Source organism: Meles meles, chromosome 14, assembly GCF_922984935.1.
Source record: "Meles meles chromosome 14, mMelMel3.1 paternal haplotype, whole genome shotgun sequence".
Classification (NCBI taxonomy): domain Eukaryota; kingdom Metazoa; phylum Chordata; class Mammalia; order Carnivora; family Mustelidae; genus Meles; species Meles meles.
In genome coordinates, this window is record NC_060079.1 from 31,814,639 (window position 1) to 31,840,059 (window position 25,421).

Here is a 25,421-nt window from a genome sequence, read left to right on the forward strand (position 1 = left end):
ACTAAGGACCTTGACAGATGGACTAAAATAATGCCATCCTATGAGATTTCTTAGCAGACAGGTAGCCAGTTTCTCCCAGGGAAGTACAAGCCTCACCATCCTCTGAGGGCATTTCTCTTTCCAAGCTTGAAGTTTTGACAGTAAACATTAGATGAGTGAATCAAATTGTCCTGAAGCCCTAAATCTACTGAACAGATGTGTTCCATAAACCACAGATGATATCAGATGCTACTTGAATCTGAAATTACGTTTGTCATCTTAACATACAAGCATATAGTGAAGTCCCTGCCACAATCCTGGGCTTTGTCTGTACAGTTTTATATTGGGTCTGTTTCAGAGCCCCTGCTGGTAGTAAATAAACAGTAGATTCTCCGCGTGACAGCTTACAGGTTTTCTTTCCTGTAGAACTTGGAACGAAAAAGGGAAATGGCAAGGATCTATTGGAGGGAGAGGTCTCCCGTGCTTTGGCAAATGTATAGCACTCAGCACTGATTAAACAGGGTGACAGTTTAATTATTTTTAGCTCAAAAATCATTCATGGTATTGCAGAACGCAAGCGTTGCTCTTCTCCACTTGTGTTTCAAAATGTTTTAATACAAAAGGGCAGTTTTCTTATTTGAAGGGTGGAGGGGTACAGGGGTGGTGGATGGGTTAGTTGTTTAAGGCATTGTGATAATCTCTGCTTTCCTGGGTATTTCCACAGGATGGAGTGTTACTTGGTGTCAAAGGATTAAATATACCCCACTTGGCAGAAAGAACATTAGACTATACTAAGTTCTATTTTTAGCTCTGCCCATGTTAGCTAGGTGGTTTTAAGCAAATTACTTAATTTATGTCCTTAGCTTCCTCATAGGTCTTGTTTCATTGTTAAGAGAATTACATGAAATTATATGAAAAAACAACAAAGCTTCTGGTTTGAGATCTGGCCCATAGAAGGTCCTCAATAAATGATAGCTTCTATTGTGATCATCAGTACTACTGTAACAACTACCACCGTTAATGTTATGATTATTAACCACAGAGAGAATGCATATGAGATGTATCCCCTGACTTCAAATTTATTATTATTGGGTTTGCTGGCTATAAGGAGCTCATATTCAGTTCTAGATCAACTATTTAAAGCAAATAGGAGATAACACAATAGTAATCATCACAAAATAACTGTATAGCACCTGGCGTGCTTATTTGAAAATACAGATCTCCTCGATCATCCCTGGAAATAGTAATTTCAGAGGTCTGTGCGGAGGGTTGATTAATCAGTATTTTTTACTAGAATTCTAGGGAGTTCTCACTTGGTGTTTTTCAATGGGTGGATCCCCAAAAATGATATTCAAGTATTTCAGAGCTTCTGAATGTATATTTGGTTTGTTTTATGTGTTAAAGTCTCTGACAAAACAAGTTTAGGAAGGTGGCTTGACTGAGTTCTGGGTGGGGGGTGGTTCTTTAATTTTATCTCTATGCTGTTTGCTAACGTGCAATATTTTATATAGAATTCGTTATCTTTTGGAACATTTTAAGCATTTTATGTAGAGCTATGATGTTCTATTTCCACGTTCAACCTTACTTCTTTTAGATGTTAAATTGAAATTCCTTAATGAGATATTAAATTAAAGATGTTGTGTTGCTTTATGTTCACATTGGACTTGGCTTCTCTGAGTACAGAACTACAATAATTCTCTATCCTGTGTGAAATGTTTAGGTGAAATAGCATCTGGATCTCTGAGGATTGGGGCTGTTAGTGCACCGATCTATAATGCCCACGAGAAAATGAAAGTGCCTGATGTTCTGTTCTATGACAACATTCAGGTAAGATCACTGCTTTGCCTTTCTGGATAAATCTCCTCTTACATTGTGGTAATTAACTCCGCAGTGAAACTAATGTTTAATTATTTTTCTAATTTGCTAAGTTCAATTCAGATGATGCCAAATGAGGAGTTGACACATCTTTTATTAAGGCATTGTAAACTTTTAAATTCTTTCCCAAGACACCTGAAAATTGAGGAGTCGCTACTGTGATTAGGGTAATATATTTTATATGTGCACATGCACTAGACTCCAGGTAAATAAAATGAATATATCATTAAATTAAAAACAAAATGAACTATTCCTTATCCTCTCTTTTGCTTTCCTGTTAAATTATTTCACTGGTTCAAAGAGGATGTGTCCTGTGCACTCTTTTCTTCATCTTCCTTTCCTTTTCCTGAAAATTCCTAATATTTTACTGTTCTTTACTTTTCCTTTTTTTTCCCCTTTTTAAGGGAAGAAGGTAGATAATTTTTCACTTATAAACTAACCAGTAATTATGGACTTTCTGCTAAGACACAGAAATAGTGTATACCCAGAAAGCTTTACTATGGATGTTCACCTTAATAAGATTTTTTTCAGAGAAAATTACCCATAATGTAGAAGTTTTTTCTTTTCCAAATTTTCTGTTAAGTGGTTATATATTTATTTTATAAAAAGAAACATACTTAAATTTTTCTTTAATATTTGGTCCCTAATCTGAACACAAATAATAACCTTATCTTATGTTAGAAGAATTTCTACTTACTATTTTTTAAAAGATTTATTTATTTACTTTGAGAGAGAGAGAGAAAAGACATGAGCAAAGAGGCAGAGGGTGAGAGAGAGAGAATCCCAGGCCAACTCCTCACTGAGTGCGGAGCCCCACGTGGGGCTCGATCTCGTGACCCTGAGATCATGATCTGAGCTGAAACCAAGAGTCAGACACTTAACTGACTGCACCACCCAGGTGCCCCACTTGTTATTTTTACTGTATTAAGGAGTTAGAAAAACTTAAGCTTTTTGTCTGCCATTTCCCAATCATATTTCTTATTCAGTGAGAACCATAATTCTTTTCCCTATATTATATTAACAATACAGAAGGCATCTGGGAAAATCCTTCTCTCTCAGTAAAAATCTTGATCCAGTATTTTGAAATCTGTCAAAACTGTAATTACTACCTCTGACATACGCAAAGACATAACCTGGATAGGTTTTGTATTTATTCTATAGCCCATTAATTAATGTAGGTTTTACTTCTCTTTCAGAGCATTAATGCTCTTATGCAAGCAGTGGACAAATAAGCAGACAATGAAGTTACCTTTAAGACACAAAGAAGGAAAATAATCTTGCCTATCAAAGAAAGAAACATAATTGTAAGGAAAATAGACTGTTTCTAAGCACTGATGGTATCATTCTGCCCATGTAGTGGAAAGAGAAAGGGATAAAGAAAAAAGAGCCAGAAAACCTCGTTATAAGTGACAATTTGAAAAACCAGATGGTACCAAAGGTTGAAAAGACCTCCCAGCATATGAGAATGTAGGAAATTCAGTAGCAGGGAGGGCCATTGCGCCCTTGAACACAGTGTCTGTTGCCATGGTGTCTGTGACATAGCCACTGAGGACCGCAGGGCTGCTGTGAACTTTACACAGCGGCCCTGAGGGACTTGCTGTAGCCTGTCTCCAGATGTACCTTTGCTTCATAAAGCATTATAACTTAACCACTAAGGAAAAATTTGAGCTGTACCAATTCAAGGAACTGTGGCTTTGGATTACATTTGCTTTTGTTGCGTATGTTATGATTTCCTTTTCGTCTGTACTTCCTTTTGAAGCAGTAGTCTTCAGTGTCTCTTGAATATGTAGGAGCTTCTGTACCATCCTCTTCCATGTCCTGTGGTCCCCTTTCCACATGGTATTGAGATTGATTTTTTAAATGTGTTTTCCACACCACTGAAGTCAAGTCTGTTTTTCTTTAGAGTCTTTAGCAAATAGCATGTGCTTGGCATATCATGAATGCTGAGCAAGTATGTGGTGAGTGGGTTAATAAAGAAGGAGTAAGATTTTGAATGTTCATAATGAGGACTATTATTAAATCTGTCATTAAAGAATGTTATACTTAGAGTAGTAAGGAGAAATTGGAGGAAAGAGCAATAGCCTCTTAACCCCAAGGACCTTTAAATATTTTAAATATTTAAAATATCTACCATGTATCAAGCCTTGTCCTGAGGTATTTAGATAAAGAGATAACAGTACACGCACATATACACATACACTCGTGTAGCTCCAGGGCTCTGTCAGGGGAGAAAGACAACAAAGTACACATGATTCCTGTACAGTGGGATGCAAGTACACACAGTTTACTATGGTAGCACCGAGGAGATGATGGTCCCAGGTTGGAATGATCGTGGAAAATGAGTTAGCCAGGCAAAGCTGACTCTATCAGGCAGACGGACTAGCATTTGCAGAGACTTGACTATGTGACAGAGTAGTTCATTTAGAAGGCTACATATAATTAATTATCACTGACACAGAGCTGAGGTTGCAAATGCAAGAGTAACAAGAGATGAGGCCAGTAGGTTAGGAAAGGGTCAGAACATCTTGGCCTTGCTAATTAAGGAATCTGGATGCGATTCAGAAGTGAGGAAGCCACTGAAAGATTTTAAGCACATTTTCACTTGCTAACTTCGCATTCGCTCTTTAATGTTGTCTATGAGTTGGAACCAAGGCAAAGAGAGACTTGTTAGGGGGCCATTGCAGTAGTCTAAGTACAAGTTATGAACGATCTGAATGAAGGGAGTGACCATGTGGATAGAGTGGAGAAGACACCTGCCAGGGCTGTTTAGGCAGTGGGTAGAGTCAGGGGAGCTGTGTGTAAGATGAAAGCCAAGATTCGCCCTCAGGGAGCTCATAGTCTGCTGGAAAAGCAAACAGAAGAGAGCAGAGAAAATTATTCTGAATTTTTGACTGAATATAGTGTTGGAGGAGAGTGACAGGAGATGAAGCCAAGACTAAATCAAGAATATATGAAGGGGAGGGGAGTCCTGGGGACAGGCTAAATTTGTGAAGGGAGTTAAGAAGTATAGACTTCCAGTTATAAATTAAAGAAGTCATGGGGTTGTAATGTACAGAATGGGGAATATAATCAATAAAATCGTATCAACTTTGCAAGGTGGAAGATGGTAGTCATCATTTCACAGTGTTTATAAATAAATGTTGAATCATATTGCACAACCCGAAACTAATTTAACATTATAATGTCAATTATACCTCAATCAATAAATAAGTAGCCTTTAGCCAAAAAAAAAAGATGAATATGTGTTTCAAAGGTATTAAGAGGCATTTAAGGAATTTTGAAAAAAAGAAGTGACATGGTTTTTTTTTAAAGATTTTTATTTATTTGACAGACAGAGATTACAAGTAGACAGAGAGGAAGAAGCAGGCTCCCTGCTGAGCAGAGGGCCTGATACGGGTCTTGATCCCAGGACCCTGGGATCATGACCTGAGCCGAAGGCAGAGGCTTTAACCCACTGAGCCATCCAGGCGCGCCTAAAGAAGTGACATGATTTTGAATGAAGAGGTAACTGTCAGTTACGTGAAGAACACATTGCCTCAAACAGACACTGAAGTCAGAGAAGCCAAATTGTCTGATAAAAATCTAGGCCAGAGATGTAAAATAATAAATGAAAACTGGGGTAGAAAGGAAGGGATAGATACCCCTGACTTTAGGGTGGCTTAATAGCTTACACTTGGTGTTTAACCGGCTCTGGCAAGGGAAGAGTGAAGTGTGCAGGAAGATGATGGTAGACGTTTGGTCAGGTGGTAGAAAATGATGCTGTTAATGAGGATAAAAGATACAAGGTAAAGAATGTAGTTGAGAAAAAAATAGAGAGACAAGTTTTGGATATGTGGAGGTTGAAGAGACTGGGAAATAACAGTACATAGTTTGATAGTCGCTCAGAATATGAGACTGGAGTTGAGGAGGAAAGTTTTACTATTGAAGATCAGCATAGAATTGGTGCCTGAAGCAGTGGAACGGAGGAGAGGATTTAGGAAGAGTGGTCTGAAGTAGCTCTTCAAGCACAGAAGTGGATACTCAAGTCTCACACAGCCCTCATCCTTGTGTACAAGTAGGCACAAGCTACTCTGCCCTAAACCTTGACCCCTGGGGAGAGCATGTAAAAAGGCACTGACAGAGAGCAAATGAAGGAATGTGGGGGAGATCAGAATCGAAGGAACTGCTACAACAATTAGGTTGGAAGATCCAACCTAAAAGATTATGGAGAGAAATTGTTAGAGAGGTAGGAGGGATTCAGGAGAGATGGACAATTAACTCGAAGAGGAAACAGAGAAATTGTCTGTGGTTGGGGTGCCCGGGTGACTCAGTTGGTCAGGTGTCTGCCTTCAGCTCAGGTCATGATCCTGGAGTCCTGGGATGGAATGCTGGGCCACCCCCCCAACCCCACTTCCGGGCTCCTTGCTCAGCAGGAAGTCTGCTTCTCCCTCTGCCCCTTCCCCTGCTCCTTCTCCCTCTCCCTCCTTCTGTCTCTGTCTCTCTCTCTCTCTCACTCATTCACTCACTCTCTCAAATAAATAAATAAAATCTTAAAAAAAAGAAAGAAAGAAAGAAATTAATTGTCTGTGGTACTTAAGTGGGCCAAGAGTTTAAGAGAAGAATTACGTAGGCAGTGACAGTGACCTTAGCCTTAGCTAATGTTTGTTGATTTGAATAATCTAGTTAGATGGAATGAGGGTGTGAAGTAGGGAGAACATGAGTACAGTACAGAAGAATAGTTTGAATTATTTTTTAGTATTTACACTGCTTTTTTATCTGGCTATGCAGGTGCTTGTTCCAACTTTTCTGTTTCTCATGAAAATTAGCCCCTTTGTTACTGGAAGACTTAAATGTCTGGCCCTGACTTTTCATCTTAGTTGGAATGAAGAGGTCTCCAGACCACATTCTCACTAGAACCCAGAATAAAGGGGTATTCTAAGACTCCCTTTTAAGTAGGGTAATAATACAGGCTTGCTGAAGATAGTCCCTAAAATAGTTTCTGTTTGCATTTGTTGTTCATTATTATTAACGATGTCTCTTTTGAGTCTTAAAAAGTGTTCCAGAGTGGACAGTAAATTGACAAGCTTTTTAAAGCTCTAGCTCAATGGTGTATCTGCATGCATTTCAGAAAAATAAAAACTACAAAGATAAACATTTAGGAAATACTCATCCATTTTTGAAGGAAAGAAAAAACTTTGTTTTTCTAAGAAAGAAACTGAAAGAAAGTATAGCTTAATTTGACAAGTTAAAAGGAAAATGTTTGAGATGTCAAAAAAAAATCCATAAAGCAAGTCAAAAAAAGAAGAGCAAGTAACAAGCTAGAAAATATCTGCAGCATGTATTAAATACAAACAGTTGATTTGCCTTTTCCATAATTAGGGAGGTTCAATAACTTCAGTCCTTATGAGGCTGTTACTGTTTTGATACAGAAAACCAAGAGAAAGAAATAGGGATATTAATTGTCCTGGGATATATTTCTTCCTCCAACACCCCCCATCCCCCACAATGAGCCTTTGTGACCTACTTAGGGTTGTCCTATTTTTCCAGATATAAAAGAGCAATGTAATTTCCTTTGTGGCTATTGTGAACAACTCTAATCTTGTTCTTTTATTATATTGTGTCCTAATTCAAATAACAAAATGTGGAAGCTAAATACTACATTTCTAATTCTAAAATTGCACATCCTTTGAAGGTAGTGGTTAAGACCAAGTTAGTGTAAAGTGTTCCATGGAAATCTCCAGTTATTTTGGAAAGCCTATGTATATTTACATTATTAGCAACTACTAATTTAAATTGTAAATTATAAGCCAACCCTGTAGAGAGCAATAGTTAAAACATATTTGAGTTAAATTATGAAAACTCTTTGAAATAATGGTGAGTGGCTTATTCTTGCTTAAGTGGACTACTTCAAGTTTTAAGTACCAGTGACCTAACTAGTTATATACCTTAAAATCACTGCATTAATTTTTGGTTTTTTTAAAAATCAAATTGTTTTGAGTATGGTCTATTATAATAGGTGTTTTACTTTTTTATTCAATGTATTTAAACTAAAAAAAAACAAACAATTTACCCATTTCTCCCACCCCACCTCTAGCCTCTAGCAACCACCGATATGTTTTCTATATCTATGAGCTTGGGTATTTTATTTTTTTAGTACACATATATATATGTATATATACATATATGTGTTATTTACATATTATAAATATACACATATATATTTTTTTACATTCCATATACAAGAGATCATACAGTATTTGTCTTTCTCTGACTTTTTTCACTTTGCATAATGCCCTCAAGGACCAGCCATGTTGTTACAAATGGCAAGATTTCATTCTTTTTATGACTGAATAATATTCCATTTATATATATATATATATATGTATGTATATATATGTATATGTATATATATATGTATATGTATATATATATATGTATATGTATATATATATATACATCACATCTTCTTTATCCATTCATCCATCAATAGACATGTAGGTTGTTTCCATACCTTGGCTGTTGTAAATAATGGTGCAATGATTGTGGCCGTGCAAACCTTTTTTCAAATTCAAACAAAAAAATTGTTTTCATTTTCTTCAAAAAAATACCCAGGAAGTAGAATTGCTGGATCATATGATAGTTCTATTTTTAAGTTTTTGAGGAACCTCTATACTGATTTTCATAGTGGCTACATCAGTTTACATTCTACCAGCAATACACAGTTTCCCTTATCTTCACATCTTCACCAACACTTATCTCTAGTCTTTTGATAATAGGTATTCTAATAGATGTGAGGTGACATCTTATTATGTTTTGATTTATATTTCTTGATGACTGTGATATAGAGCATATTTCCATATACCCCCTTGGTCTTCTGTAAGTCTTCCTAGGAGATGTCTGTAATCAGATCCTCTGCCCATTTTTTACTTGGACTGGTTGTTTTTTTACTGTTGAGATATATGAGTTCTTTCCATATTTTGGATATTAGCCCCTTATCAGATACATGGTTTGCAAATATTTTTTGCCACTCACTAGGTTGCCTTTTCATTCTATTGATGGTTTCCTTCACTCCGCAGAAGCTGCTTAGTTGGATGGAGTCCCACTTGTTTAATTTTGCTTTCGTTCCTTGTGCTTTTGGTGACAGATTCTAAAATCATCACTAAGACCTATATCACAGAGCTTATTACCCTCTATGTTTTCTTCTAGGATTTTATGGTTTCAGAGCCTACCATTCAAGTCTTTAATACATTTTTGTTAATATTTGTGTATGGTGGAAGATAGTAATCCAGTTTCATTCTTTTGCATGTGACTGCCCATTTTCCCAACACCATTTATCAAAGAAACTGTCCTTTCTCCATTGTTTTCTTCCTTCTTGACTCCTTTTTAGTAAGTTAATTGACCATTGATGCATATGGGTTTATTTCTAGGCTCTCTATTATGTTCCATTGATTTATGTGTCTCTTTTTCTGAAAATATTATAATTTGATTGACTACTGTAGCTTTTTTATTACTACAGATTTTTTTACTGACTACTATTACTTTTTTTATTACTATAACTTTGTAATATAGTTTGAAATCTGAAAGTGTGATGCTTTCATCTTTGGTCTTCTTTCTCATGACTTTTTGACTTTTTAGGATCTTTTATGATTCCATATAAATTTTATTAGTATTGTTTGTTCTGTTTCTGTGAAAAATGCCATTAAAATTTTGATAGAGATTGCATCAAACATATAGATTATTCTGGGTAGTATGACATTTGAACAACATTAATTATTCTAATCCATGAACATGGAATATCTTTCCATTTATTTGGGTCTTCAATTTCTTTCATTAATATCTTATAGTTTTCAATATGCAGGTCTTTCACCTCCTTGGTTAAATTTATTCTTGTTTTATTCTTGTTGATGCAATTGTTGATGCATTCTCTTTCTGATGGTTCATTATTAGTGTAGAGAAAAACAACAGATTTTTTTGGTATTGATTTTGTATCTTTCAGCTTTGCTGAATTTGTTTATTCTAACAGCTTTGTGTTAGTGTCTCTAGGGTTTTCTGTATATTAATACCACCACCTGCAAATAGTGACAGGTTTACTTCTTCCCTTCCTATTTCCTTTTTTCTTTTTTTTTTCCTTGCCTAATTTCTCTGGTACTATGTTGAATAAAAGTGGCGAGAATGGGCATCCTTGTCTTGTTCCTGATCTTAGAGGAAAAACTTTGAGCTTTTTACTATTGAGTATGTTGTTGGCTGTGGGCTTGTCATACATGACTTTTATTATGAGATATATTCCGTCTATACTGCTTTGTTGAGAGGGGTTTTTTTTAAATCATAAACGGATGTGGAATTTTGTCAGATGCTTTGTTATATTTATATTCTCTCTCTACTTTTTGTGAATTTACTATAGGTTATTTCTTTGTAGTTACCATGATGCTTACTTATAATTTATCAACAGCCTATTTTAAGCTGATAACAACTAAAGTTTAATCCCATTGTAAATCTCAATGTACTTGCTCCCTTCCATGTTTTATGTTTTTGCTGTCACATTTTGCACTTTTTATCTTGCATATCCCTTAACTAATTATCATATTTATAGCTATTTTTACTACTTTTGACTTTTAACCTTCATACTGTCTTTATAAGTGATTAATCTATCATTATATATATTTATATTTACTTTCTATCTATAGATCTATATATCTATCTATAATCTATCATTATATATATATATATTTACTTTCCAGTGAGATTTATTTTCATATGTGTTCTTTTTTTTTTTTAAGGTTTTATTTATTTATTTGACACAGAGAGAGAGATCACAAGTAGGCAGAGAGGCAGGCAGAGAGAGAGAGGAGGAAGCAGGCTTCCTGTTGAGCAGAGAACCCGATGTGGGGCTAGATCCCAGGATCCTGAGATCATGACCTCAGCCTAAGGCAGAGGCTTAACCCACTGAGCCACCCAGTTGCCCCCTTCATATGTGTTCTTAATACTAATTAGCACACTTTCTTTTCAGCTTAAGTCCTTCTAACATTTCTTGTAAGGCTGAGTTAGTAATGATGACTCATTTAGCTTTAGCTTATCTGGAAAACTCTTTATCTGTTTTTCATTTCTGAGTGATAACCTTGCCAGGTAGAGTCTTCTTGGTTGGCAAGGTTTTTTTCAGTCCTTGGAATATATCGTGCCACTCCCTTCTGGCATGCAATATTACTGCTGAAAAATCTGCTGATTGCCTTATGGGTGTTCCCTTATATGTAACACTTTTTTTTTTTTTTCTCTTGCTGCTTCTAGTATTCTCCTCTCATTTTTTACTTTTAACATTTTTATTACAACGTGTCATGGTGTAGTTGTCCTTAGGTTCCTCTTATTTGGAACTTGCTGGGATTCCTGTATCTAGAAGTCTGTTTCCTTCCCTGTATTAGAGAAGTTTTCAGCCTTTATATTTTCAAATAAAATTTCTGCCTCCTCTTCTCTCTCTTCTTCCTGGGGCCCTGTGGTACAAATGTTAGTCCACGAAATGTTGTCTCTTAAGTCACTTAAAGTATCTTTATTTTTTGTAATTCTTTTTTTTCTTTTTGATGCTTTGATTGGGTTAGTTCCATTACCTTGTCTTTGAGTTGACTGATCCTTTCTCTTGCTTCATCTGGTCTGCTGTTGAACCTTTTCAGTTCAGTTATTGTATTCTTCAACATTGTGACTTCTGTTTGACACTTTTTTAAAAAAATATTTTCTATCTCTTTATTGAAGTTCTTACTGCATCCATCCATTCTTCTCAGTTTGGTGAGCATCTTAATGACCATCACTTGAACTCTTTATCAGGTAAATTACTTATGTCATTTCATTAAAGTTTTTATTTCTGAGGTTTTATCTTGTTCTTCCATTTGGAACATATCCTCTGTTATTGCATTTTGCTTGACTTTATTGATTTCTATACAATATGTGAGATGAATACTTTTCCCAGTCTTTCAAAGGAGTGGCCTCATGCAGATGAACCTTGTCATTCAACCCTGCCTTAGCTCTTGATTGGCTCTTAAATCTTTGTGCTTGTCCAAGCTGCCCATTTTATTTTTAATAGTTCCCAGTAATTGAGGATGTGTGAAGATCTCCGTATCCCACATGGGAGTATCTCAGCGCTTAGATTCAAACTGACTGGAAACTACATCCTCGTTTGTTAGCTTTTAAAAGTATGCAAATATATACAGTCCTGTGTATTATGACTGGAAGCCTCACTGACCGCAAAAGCCAGGTGATCTGGAGGTGTTCATTGGGTGAAAACCATAGAGATTGGGGTTCCAGACAAGTGTATAGGCCCTTTCCTGGGTGATACTGATGAACTCAGGCAAGGCCAAGAAAGAAAGAGAGCCAAGATGGCACCAATAGCCTGTGTTCCTTGAGAGTGATCCATTGGCCTCTAAGTGTATGCCAGACCCAAAACTTGCTCCTCAGGCTGAAGCTCCAGGACAAGAAAAGTCCTCCTTCACAGAAGGAGGATTGTGCCTCAGTCCACAGTCTATGCAGTGTCCTGGGCTGGTGGCCTGCCTAGAACCATCTTTACAATTGCCATAGTCCCATGGGACCCAGAAATACAAGACTCCCCCCACCCAGCCACCATGTGATTAAGGAGTATCTGTGGGATGACAGCTGCAGAAGCCAGGGCACCAGACATACAAACCAGGACACCAGATGTGTGTAAATTTCCCCTCCAGGATGTACTAGTGCTTTGGAGTGTCATAGATGGTGAGCACACATCCTCTAGAAAGGGTTACAACTAAGCCCCAAGATGTATGTTTAATTAAATGATTTCATATGTTGCTGTACAATCTGCATGTCCATGGGAGGAAGTGAGTTCAGGATCTCACACTGCCATCTTGAACTAAAACTCTAGATGCTTTATTTAGCATGAAGATACCTTTGTTGTTAACTTTATTATTCCATCTTGATTATACAAAACACAATTAACTTCTAGTTCTTTTTTTCTAGCACATGGTAGTGATGGAAGATATGCTGAAAGACTTTCTTCTCGGAGAGCACCTATTATTGGTTGGTAACCAGGTGAGTTATGTGTGGCTGGAACTCAGGTACTAATGTATAAATGATAACGAGCTTAAAAGCAGTAAGTTTCTTCTCCTTGTTGGGATACATTTTTAGAGGTGATTCTTAGTTTTCTACTAAATGACTGCTTTAATTAAGCACAGATTACTTCCACCTTCTAAAATTTAGAATTATCTCACAGCTGAAATCACCATTCAGTCACCCATCGAGTTCTGTCCATTCTGCCTCACAGATATCGACTCTTCTTTCGCACATCTGTCACCCTAGCCCAGCTCGCCATCGCCCATCCCCTGGACTACAGCAGTGCTTTGCCTGTATAGCTCCCACTCTGATCTACCCTTCACTCTGCAGCCTGGTGATACTTGTTGAACTAAAATCTGACTAAGTCTCTCTTTTTTGCTTAAATTGGCTTCCTGTTGCTCTTAGGTATGGTCTTCAGTATGGCCAGTGGTGTTCTGCAGGATCTGGCCTCTGCCTGCCTTTCCAGGCCTGAGGCTTGGCTCCCTCCCTCCTTTGTCTCACTCAGTGGTAGCTTGAGCCACTGTGAACCTCCTTGAGTTTCTTATCTCTGCCCTGGTCCTTGGTGCATGCTCTTCTCTACACAGAGCACTCCCAGTCCCCTTCTCCACCCTCTTCCCCTAACTCCTAAGGGGTCTTCCCTTGTTCCTAGCAAAGTTAGGTTTCCCCGACTTTTACACCCTTCTATCTCCCTGTAATCACACTATCATACTAGTCATGTTACTCTGTTTATATAGAGAGTGATTATCTTTCCAAATTACCTATGTGATCCTCAAGGGCAGGGACCATAGTTCTCTGGCTTATCTCTGTATCCTCAGTTCCTAGAACAATGTCTGCTACATAGTAGATATTCAGCATGTGTTTATGGAGAATGAACATTTTCTATTTAGAAGCTTCTGATAATGTTTGGACATTTTCTATTTATATATCTATAGGTAGATAGATAGATAGATATCATTATCTTCTGATAATGTTCCCCAGTTGAATTATCAGATTTAATAAACTTTCAGAAGATGTGTGGTCCTAATTTTTCCTTTTATTTAAACTTATAAAAAATACATATTCTTTATATATTTAGTCCCTTAAACTTACAATTTAAAGTGTTGATTTTTTTTTTTTAATGGGTCAATTGAATGGCCTTCTGATTGAATGCACAGGTTTGGATGTTAGCTGGCTAGAGGTGCAGTAGGAACCCTCTCCCTGCTCGCTGTGACTCTGGGCGAATTGCTTATCTTACAAGGCTGGGTTCCCTGATATCTAACCTGGACGTAAAAATAGCACACACTCAGCTAAGAGCCACGTGACTCTGAGGACTGAGGAGAGCTATGCAAGATGAGGGTGAGGTGGAGCAGTGGTTTGCTTCTACTTCATGATAAATGGAAAAGGGGCAGTGTGCTTTGAAATTACTCTAGAGCGCTGTACAGATGTTGACAGGAAATCCGGTGTGCTAGTCTATTTCCAGTCCCAAAGAAGAGAACAAGGCAACAGGACAAAGCGCTAGGCAGTGGGGCGGAATGAAGAGTAGCTATCACTCTGCAGGTCCATGTCTGGACCCCAGCATCTGGTGAGGATAGGAGATCCCACTGATTTTCAGGCTTGCCTCAGGTTGGCTCCGCAGCCAGCGGGTAGAGCTGGCAGGTTGAGGATTCTCAGGAGGAGCAGGGCTGGAGGCATGGGGCCCCACAAACGCCTCTCAGTCGCTGGTGGCACAGACTGCACCTTTCATCAGCAGATCATAGTGTCTTGCCTTCTTTTGTCCTTGTTCTGTCACCTCAGCTTTGGAGAAAGAAAAATTGACAGAGGGAGTTTGTATTCAGTATAACTAGGGCTACATTTAACTGGCTTTTTCATATCAGAAGGGTCTTTTGTTCATTCTTTAGAAACCTCTAAGACCATCAGTGCCATGTAAGAGTACCAGTGTTGAAGGAACTTGTAGATTTACTAAGTAAATTCTGCTCTTGTGTTCATTGAATTATCTCGTGGACAAGACTAACTCTTAGGCTGTTTGATGTCCTCCTGCCTTTTGATGTCCTCCATTGTCTAATCCCACTGTGTTTACAACCTGTCTCAGCCCTCCCTTCAAACTCCTGTCCTCCGATACACTTAACACTGTTTTCAAAACGGATCTTCTTATCAGTGTCATATCCCAGCCTTTGACCTTCATCAGCACTCTCTCTTCTTTCCTCATCTTTGCCTTTTGAAATCCTTCCAACCTCAGAGTGGTGATGTGCTCTCATTGACTGAATTCCTTATTTTATAAATTTGCAACTGTCAGTGAAAGAAACAAATAAAGGCCCCCCTAGGGAGGGCCTGCTGCAGAGAGTAAATAGTTAAGTGGCCCATTCAACTGGATGGGTTGATACACTGACAGGATCAGAAAAGCACAAAGTTGGGAATCCAGGACCTACCTTCTCATCCAGACTCTTCAGTTCTCTAGGTGATATTAGCTACATTGTTACTACTCTTCAGTGGGCTTTTTCTTTTTTCTTCTCCCTCTCCCTCTTTTTTCCCTTATCTGTAAAATGATGGGATTGGAATTGGTATTTTGTAAGGTCCCTCTGGCTATAATATTCTATAATATGCTTCTTTAATAAAGTCTTCCTGAACACAGGCCTGAAACTTTGGCCCCATTCCCTGAGCTGTGATAGCAGCCCACTTACTGATTTCTTTTGACTTGCCTTGGACTTATGGATATACCTGCCATCTCTACTATACAGAGAGAGAACCCCTTGAGAAAAGCTTTAGTTATTTTTGAGTAGCAGGCAGTAGACAGTCAACAAATGTTTGCTGAATAAATCAGAGCCTGTTCATCTTATAGATGAAATTCGGTACCTTTCACCCACCTCTCCCTGTTACCGTACCCCCAGCCATTTCTCTACTCCGTTTCTGAGTTTGACTTTTTTTTTTTTCTTTTTCCAGTTCCACATATAAGTGATACCACATAGTGTTTGTCTTTCTCTCTCTGAGAGAAAATCACTTTGCATGATGCCCTCCAGGTTCATTAAAGTTAGACTCTTGACTGCTTCCATTTGATACGTACAAAGCAGTGTGAAGCCGCCTGCAGTATTTGTTGGCAAGTGCAGAGCAAGAACCCCACAGAGATGTGTTTTGCCAAGGATGGAATGGAGTTTCACATTCTCTTTCCCTGCACTTGCCTCAGAGTTCTGATCATCTAGATTTCTTTTTCAGGAGTGTGTGCTTTTGCAGCCATAGTAACTCAGGCCATAGTAACGCATCAGCAGCTTTGAAAATGCCTTGCTTCGTTTATCAGTGGCATTTCAGCACCTCTCAATAATCTGTGCACCTTCTCATCTGCCCCCCTATTTCTATCTTGTGAAAGAAAATAACAAATGCAGGGAAAAGGCAGAGAAGTAGAATGAGGACTGCTGAATCTGATGGGGCGATGTCACTGGTGTTTTCGCTCAAATGCAAAGTGATAAGTGAGAAAATGCCTACTCTAATCATATGATTTGCTTTGTTTGATTTTTATTTTTTTTTTAAGATTTCATTTATTTGTGTGTGTGAGAGAGAGAATATATGAGCAGCAAGAGGGACAGAAGGAGTAGGAGAAGCTGACTTTCCACTGAGCAGGGAGCTCATGCGGGGCTCCATCCCAAGACCCTGAGATATGACCTAGTATTCAGGTCATATCCTTTAACCGACTGAGCCACCCAGGCACCCCCACATGATTTATTTGAACCTGCATAAACTATTTTTTAGCAGTTGATCAGGCTCCTTTCCTTCTCTTTTGTAAAACATTAAAAGTGAGTGATGACTACTCAAAAAAAAAAAAAAAATCAGAAGTATAGCTTTGGGGATTCAGTATTGGCAGAGAAGCCAGTAGCGGGCTGGTATAATTCCACAATAAAGTGTGATGAATGTTCTTAATACAAACTTCCTATAGATACATACAGTCTACCTAGCCTTCTGTTTGCAAACTAGAAACTGCCTGAAGTCCAGGAAAAAAACATTTTCATAGTTAAAGTTATACCTTTAGAGATGTCTCGAAAGATTGCTCTGTTACCAGGAGCAGCTTTTGCTATGAGCAAATTCAAGAGTAAGTGGTGATCTTGAAGTGTCTCAAGGTTTATCATCTTTATAAGCCCAATCACACCTTTTCTTTCTGTATAATACTATCTTTTCGAAGAAACCTGATACTAGACAAGGTTTTATAACTGTTGGGAAGCTGAAAACAGTTCCATAAACATCACTTACATTGCAAAATGAAGTAACCCACATCTTGTTTTGGTGAAGTAAATTGATTTTTTTTTTATCCTTTCAATTTTCTGTGTCAGACTTTATGGCACGGTGTGGCAGCTTTCCAGTAAGAGAAGCAGAATTGCTCCCTGTCAGCCGGAAGCGATAGGTGCCGGAAATTACACACGGCCCTTTAGGACTAATGCTGCATACTGTAGCATGACTTATGTGTGCTGCTAAGCGCATTATTTTCCACGACTATAATTATAACATCGCATGTGCCTTTTGTGCAATTAGGAGTTCTCAGGCTGGCTTTTTTTTTTTTTTTTAATCATAGCGTGAGTTTCTATTTATTTTATATTTACTGAGATGGAAAAAGAGAAATGCTTATTTATTTTTGACTCAGTGATGCTTCTTCTGTCCCAACTCTTTTCTTCCCATATTTTCTTTTCTTTTGATTTATAGAAGGGTTGTATTCTGTTTGGTACACAAAATATTGATTGTGAGTGTTTGGGGTTATAGAATCAACCTATAGGTGCATACTTTTTGTTGTTGTTTAAAAACTCCCTAAGAATAAACTTACAATATTATGTAAGAACACTTGACTTTTGAGAGACAGTTGCATTTTATCAGATATTTGAAGTAAGAACTCTTCCAGCAATATAGTGTTCTAAAAATGCTCAGGTATCCCCTTACATAAGACTTATTTTTCTAATATGTGATATTTTAGGGGATAAAAATCTAAGCATCTATAAATAACGTTAGATAAAATTACAAAGCAAGTCATCAAATTTTAATTTGTATTAATGAGACATAATAATTCACAATGACTTCTAAATGAATATAATCTAGTAATTTGCCAGATTTGTTTCCTTCCTTCCTGTCTTCCTTCCTTCCCTCCTTTTTTTGTTTTGTTTTGTTTTTGTTTCTTTCTTCATTTTTGAGCCATCCCTTTGTATCATTTTACCAATAATAGCAGTCTCGTGAATTTTCACACTTAGGCTCTCCTTGGATTCCACAGTTCATATTGTTTGCTCTTAACAAAATTCTATTGTGTTATGTCTTCATTATCAAATGAAAACCCAGCTCTGGCCCACTTTCATATAGGATATCTTCTCTGTCTCTGACTTTCATGTGCTTCATGTTTTTACAGTGCTGATTCTTTAGGTATTCTTTTCAGTTCCATCATTAGAAAGTAACCTTTAATTTTATTTTCCTGTTTAAAGTCATAAGTGGCTCCTCCTTGCCTATCAGATAAAATCTCTTTCATAGGCAGACACACAAAACAAACTGTGACCTGGCTCCAAACTCCTTTTATAATTTTAGTTCTTCCAAATTTGAGTTTTTTACCCACCCAGAGTAAACCAGGCCTTTTTGTCCCCCCTCCCCCCTGCCATTTTTCATATTGTTTGCTTCATACAGAGCTTCCCCTTGTCTTTGCCAAGGAAAATCCTGCCAGTTTTCAAAAGCTCAGATGTTTCTTCCTCAGTGAAGCCTTTCTTAAGTCTTCCCCAAATAGAAATAATCTTTTATTATATTATATATTATATATATTGTATAATATATATATTATATATTATATATCATAAAGTTTCTTATGAGTAAGGGTTAAAAATGGTAATATTTGTACATTTTATAATTTCCAATTTCCTTTTTTAAAAAATCTCATTTAGTTCTACAACAGCCTTTTGGGGTAAATATTTTTACGTTCCACATTTTACAAATTAGCCTTCTAAAACTCAGAGAGGTTAAAATATTTGCTCAAGATCATATTAGCTAGTTAATGCCCGGGTAGGGCTCCCAAGCTCAAATTTATTTTTCACCGTAGCACACTAATGCTTACACTAGTAACAGTAATAACAACAGCAACAACAATAATACTATGTAATTGCTAACTTTGGTTGAGTGCTTATAGTAGGCCACGACTATGCTTCACATACAGAGTACAGGGCATTTTTTAACTTTCTACAAAAGGTAAAGTATATAAAACCCCTTTGTACTAGTTATGTAGCCTCAAAAGTTAACAGCATTTTATCCAACTTGTTTTATCTATTCCCCTGACACTTTTTATGTTGTCTTTTCATACATTATTCTTTTACATAATGCATTTTTCTCACAGATATCTCAATATTTATTTCTAACATGCCCACAATTCATTATTACACCTAGCAAATTGATAATAATCCCTGAATATACTCTGACACCCTATTTTCAGTTTTCTTCCATTATCTCCAAAGTGTCATATTTACAGTTGGTTTATTCCAATCAGCATTTAAACAAAGGCTGGTAATTGTATTTAGCTGCAAAAGGAAATACTTCTTCTCTTTGAAGAAGGAAAGCTACATCCTCCTGTTCTCTTTATCCTGAGAGGTGCTAACAAATGTTCATGAATATAAACATTTTATTCAGAATTATACCAATATTGATAAACTTCTGAGGAAATATTGTGTAGAGTATATTTTGTGAAGCCAGTTTAAGTTCCTGATTAATTTGTACAATGATGTCAAGCCACATCCATTTTTTTTTTCAGGCTAGAAATAACTGCTTTCTTTTCTGATCTTCATAGCCTTTTTAAGATATTTATACACAATGAAAATCAGTAAACATATATTTAATGCCAACTAAGCAGAACTCTATGCACATTGTTACTATATAATTCCATATAATTCTTTGTATCCATTCCACCTGTTAGTCATAGGCTTACCCTGACCATGGACTTAGTTTTTCTTCGGTAAAGTCATGTTTGTTGAATTATTTAATATTGAGAGACTGTGAATATTCTATTGCCAAAATGAAAGAATGTGAGAATTTTGCTAATTAATCATTTGAACTGAGCCCTGGCAGGTTACTACTATGCAGCTTCAGAATTACACCATGTTGCCATGCCAGCATAATTGTCTAGTGTCTTGGAAGGGACTGAACACTTTGTCCTGAAATCTTCTTGCCTGTAGTACCCAGCTGGTAGTGGCAGCAGGGAATTGGATAACAAAGTATGCTGTGCTTCTAGTAGCCTCAGCAGCCTGGGAGTCCCAAGCCCACGAAATACTTGGGTTTATCAAATACAGTGACATTCATCTTTATTTTATGTTATATTGTGTTGTGTCCCTTCTCCAACCCCTTGCTTAGTGAAGTTGCTTGAATTGCAATCTGGAATTTTTTTACCATTCTGCCACCTTCTCTCTAACATTTAGTCTGTCGATCCAGTGTTTCGTAGTGAATTTTTTTCCTGCACTTATTCTGAATCTGTATTTTGTTCTTGGACAGACATTGATTCTTTTTCCCCCACAGCGTTTGTCTTGGCTCCTTTGGTCAAACCTAATGACCAACTACCTAAGAGTATATACCTTTGCCATTTATAGTAACACAGTATTTCAAAGAGAAATTGTAGGGATGTGGCTTGTGTTATTCCTGTTTGAAAAAGAGGTTATGACTTTGACAGAGAGCTTTATAAGGCGGTGTATTTGTGAGCCATGCAAACTCATAGTGTAGTTGAAATGTATGTCTTCTCATCTGACTTCTGGGTACTGTTCCTTGGCTCTGTGACAGGGAAGACATTTGTGCAAATGTGTACAATCGTTCACTATTCAGTCTTAATAATTTTTTTTATTACCTAAGTAATGTATGTTCACTGAGAGAATTTGAAAAATAGACTTCTAGAGATTTATAGAGCAGTAATTTCACATTTTATTATGGGATTGCAGAATATTAGAATAAAAATAGTGTTTAGAGATCAGCTTGTCTAGGCCCTCTGTATTCAAATGAGAAAATCTAGGCTTAGATGGTGGTAAAGACCTTAATCTGGGGACAGATGAAACAGAGAGTCTTCATCTCCAAGCCTCTTAACTGCTAGTATATTAAGGTTTATTTTTTTTAATATTTTATTTATTTATTTGACAAAGCGAGAGACAGACCACAAGTACACAGAGAGGCAGGCAGAGAGAGAGGGAGAAGCAGGCTCCCCGCCGAGCAGAGAGCCCGATGTGGGGCCGATCCCAGGACCCTGAGATCATGACCTGAGCCGAAGGCAGAGGCTTAACCCACTGAGCCACCCAGGCGCCCCAGTATATTAAGGTTTTCAGGTGGAAGCAAGGAATTAGAAAGTTCAACATTTGATGGACATTTTAAAGTTTTAAAAAAGCAGCTGTAATTTATTTCTCCTGGTTTTACTCTAATACTAGTCTATTTAGTTTGTTATTTTTTACTGCTGTTGGTAGTTGTTAATGGCAATCATATAGTAGCTTTTTAAAAAAGGATATTAGGACACTCTGCAGAAATCATCTATACGTATTATATAGACTGATCTGACTCCATGAATGTTATTAAAGCATTAGGGCGAACTGGAAGGAATGCCCTAAGTACAGGGAAACACATGAGGGAAGTGAACACTAGCAGTGATAAACACTCGCTTGGAGTCTGTTTTAGAAATTACTGCAGAAGGAAAGATCCAACTTGACTTTCTCACTGTTCTCCCTCTTGAACCTTGGATTTCATACAGGGAGTTCCTGGACTCATGTTCTAGGCTATTATAACCTTGGAGTAACTGCAATTGACTCTGTGACATCAAGATCTAAACTCCCATGCACATCAGTTCAGGAAGGCAACCTCCTGACGTTCTCCTTTGCAGTATGGCGCAACAGAAAACAGCCCAGTCCATTTAGTCAGAATGGATGTGCCTTCAAATCCCACCATGTGCATGGTTCTTAAATACTTAGAATTAAGTTTGCATCTTTCCAAAACAGGTACTTTACCTTCGACTCACATGGGCTGGCGTGAGGATTCAAGTGATTAAGCACTGAAGGGGTGTGTATGTGTACAGCAGAGGGCTCCGTAAACGTTAGCTTCCTCCTCTTTGTTTGCACAAAGGGAGCAGAAGCTTCCTGGAACAGCTTTCTACCTCCTTTAGCAGGAGCACATCGCATGACTTCCCTTTCCTTTCTTACTTTCTTTTCTCAAATTTTAGTAGTTATTCTCTGCAGGTTATATGTGAGGCGCCCATGGGGGGCACATGGACTGGGGGCTGATCCTGGCCTCATGGAGCCAGTTCTCTTGCCCAGGCACCTGACGCATTACTAGAGTACAGTGTGGTGAATGCTGTCCGACAGCGGTTTAGGAACCCAAAGGAGAAAACCTTTCTGGTGCTCAGAGCAGAAGGGGAGGAGTGAATGGGAGAGTCAGGCAGTTCCGGGAAGTGAGACATTTCATCAGAACACTAAGGAGTGAGTGGATGAAGATGGCTGGGTGGCGGAAGAATGGGCTGTTCTAGTCAGAACAAACAGCATAAGCAAAGATGTGGAAGCACAAAAGTTCTGGAGGCTGTTGGTTGATTAGGAACATTCTTGAGTGAGGGGGCGCCTGGGTGCTCAGTCTGTAGAGCGTATGCCTTCAGCTCAGGTCAAAATCCTGGGACTGAGCCCCAAATGAGGCTCACTGCTCAGCAGGGAGTTTGCTTCTCCTTCTCCCTCTGCTCCTCCTCCTGCTCATGCTCGCTCTCTCAAATAAATAAAATCTTTAAAAATAAAAAAAAAGTGCTTGCTTGAGTGTGCTTACAGAGGGCTGACATAAAAGCTTGCTAGTTTACCTGCTACTGCAGGGATCCTTCAGCGTTTAATTCCGGACATTTACTCTTAGCCCAAATCCCATGCCTAGACTCATCTTCTCTTGCCTGCTCTCCATTCCTCTTTAGGTCTTTTCCCCTGCTCTCCTTCTTTCTCCTCCTCCGCCTTGATGAGATACAGATGGTGTTTTCCAAGTTCTGATGGTCTGCTTGTCCAGGAAGACAAGTCTACTACAGCCTTTTCCTTTAAAGGATTTCACTGCTAATCTCTCTGAGGAAACAGGATAACTAAAATAATAAACCTGAGGAATTTGAAAGAATCCCAGAATCTTGCAAAGTTCTTAAAGTCATGGCCCCTGGTATTTTCTCTCACAGAAACTGGAAGCTTGTTTACATCCTATCCTCGGTTTGATTCCTGTCTGTGGGACATAATATATTCCCTACTTGTCTTAATCCTATAGTTAAAGGGCCATCCGACTCCTAAGGTCCTTCTCTCGAGTAGATTGTCAGAAAGAACACAATGAGAACAGTAATGTAAAAGAAAGGCCATTCTCATGAGACAGTTTGTATTTTTAAAGATTTTGTTTATTTATTTGTCAGAGAGAGAGAGAGCACAAGCAGGGGGAGCAGCAGGCAGAGAGAGAAGCAGGCTCCCTGCTGAGCAAGGAGCCTGATGTGGGACTCAATCCCAGGACCCTGAGATCATGACCTGAGTTGAAGGCAGCTTAACCAACTGAGCCACCCAGGTGTCCCAAGACAATGTGTATTATTTTGGATCTCTCATTCACAGCTTCGTTTTCTCTTTTTAAAAATTTTCACTCACTAAGTATTATCCTCAGTAAGAGTTAATAATGATGTAAAAACTGTTTATTTCATGCTAATTTCTATGAAAGAACACATATTTTTACATACAGAATAATGACAAGTAAAGAGAAATATTCACAGGAACAAAATGAAAATGGTAGCAGATTTGTTTTGGCAGTTGCACACTGTGTAATGTTTTGTTTTTTCCATTTCCCAGTGAGGAAAATGAGTATGTATAACTTTTATGATGGAAAAATAAGATATTATTTATGTATTTATTCAATTACAGTAATCCTGGGATTTTCTGTTCTAGGCGAAAACTACAATTAGAAAGAGCAAATTGAGCTAAGCAGGGTCAGGCCTGGTTAGTACTTGGATGGGAGAAAGAGCAAATCACTGTAATTGTTCCTTTTTGTTTAGGATATTTACAGAAATCCCTTCTGAGGTTATGCTTTTAGCATTTCTTCGAAGGAACTATCAGAGCTTTTAAATGAAGTCAGGAATGACCTGATGAGATCTCTGTTTTAGAAAAATAACTAAACAACTTGTGGGCTGGCCTGTGTGAGTCTAGAAGAAGGACACCAAGTAGGATCTTTTCTGAGGGTTGGAGCAAGAAGGTAGGCTGCCCTTGAGTAGGGACAGTGCATTGGAGAGGAAGGAGCAGATATGGGAAGCAGGCACTTCAAAGTAAACAAATCCAAAATTAAACTGTCTTTTTTAAAACTAGACTTCCCTCCCCCACCCAGCAAATGTACTTCTGCTGCCCTATTTCATTTGTCAGTAAATAGCCGTGCCTCCCTGCCCCCACCGCCCCATTGCCCAAAATAGAAACTTTGACTTCTGTCTCATCTCCACATCCAGTCCATCACCAAATCCTGTTCTTTTCCCTAAGTATCTCTTAAATCCCTCCATTTCTTCTCCTCCTTAGTTGAGCTACCATCATCTCCTGTTGGTTGAAGGAGTTTCAAACTGCTTTCCTGTGCTTTCATTCTTCCTTTCTCTCTGCCAGATCATTATACCAGAGTGATTTTCCAAAAATCAGCATTTGATCTGATGACTCCTGTACTGCAGTGGCTTCTCGGTGCTTTTAGGAGTACTGAGTCTTTTAAGTGGCTTCCAAGGCTTTGCCAGGGCTAGACCCTACCTGCCGTTTTTGTTTTGTTTCTTACCACTCTCTTCTCTCATTCCTGCTTTAGCCTTTGACTTCTCTCAGACCTGTCTAGTGCTCCAGCTCACAGTTACCCTCAAGTCTTCACACATACTGTTCTCTCCACCTGGAACGCTCCTCCTTCTCCTCCTCCCCTTTACTTCTTTAAGTCCTTGATGTCCCCCAGTAGACATCATGGTGGGTGGTGGGCCTTCCTGAGCCCTTTGCTAAAATCTTCAGGCATCTTGGGTGTCCCATATCATAACATTTGCTATGGGTATTTATCTATTATAGTTGCTTACTTGTCTGTGTTTCCTACTAGATTGTAAGCTGTGAGTGTGGCCATGGGTTGCTGCTATTCTGTTTACCTTCATATCTTGCTCAACTAGTACAGTACCTATAAGTTATGTGTTTAAATAGTTGATGAATTAGGAAAGGGAGGGAGGGGAGATAGGAAGGAAAGAAAGGAGAGAAAGGAGTGAGAAGTAAGAATAAAAACATTTTGCAGGTAGAGACCATACAGGTTCAAGTGACATTTTTAATAGGGTCATGGGAAAAAACAGTAGTCAAAAGCATTCCAAGATTCATTCACTGAGCATCTGGGTACATGGCAATACGCTTGTTTACTGGGATTAAAAAGCAAAAGGAATAGGTTTCGGTGGCAACATAATGAGTCCAGTATGAACATCTGCAGAAGTTCATTCGGCAGTTCGGGACAGGGAATCTTAGCTGGATCTTAGGAAAGAAGTGTGAGCCATGTGAGATGACTCCAGTCCTGGGAGCGAGTGAGATTGCCCAGAGAGAGTATATGGAGCAAGAAGACAG

General features: G+C 38.2%; 1 protein-coding gene across 1 annotated transcript in view; it reads left to right on the forward strand.

Moving 5' to 3' along the window:
* VWA8 (von Willebrand factor A domain containing 8) overlaps positions 1-25,421 on the forward strand; it is a 333,349-nt gene that overhangs the window by 134,324 nt on the left and 173,604 nt on the right. The window contains exons 19-20 of the mRNA XM_046028286.1: positions 1,700-1,806; positions 12,805-12,876. Of these exons, the coding sequence (XP_045884242.1) occupies positions 1,700-1,806; positions 12,805-12,876 (179 nt within the window). The remainder of the gene's footprint in view (positions 1-1,699; positions 1,807-12,804; positions 12,877-25,421) is intronic.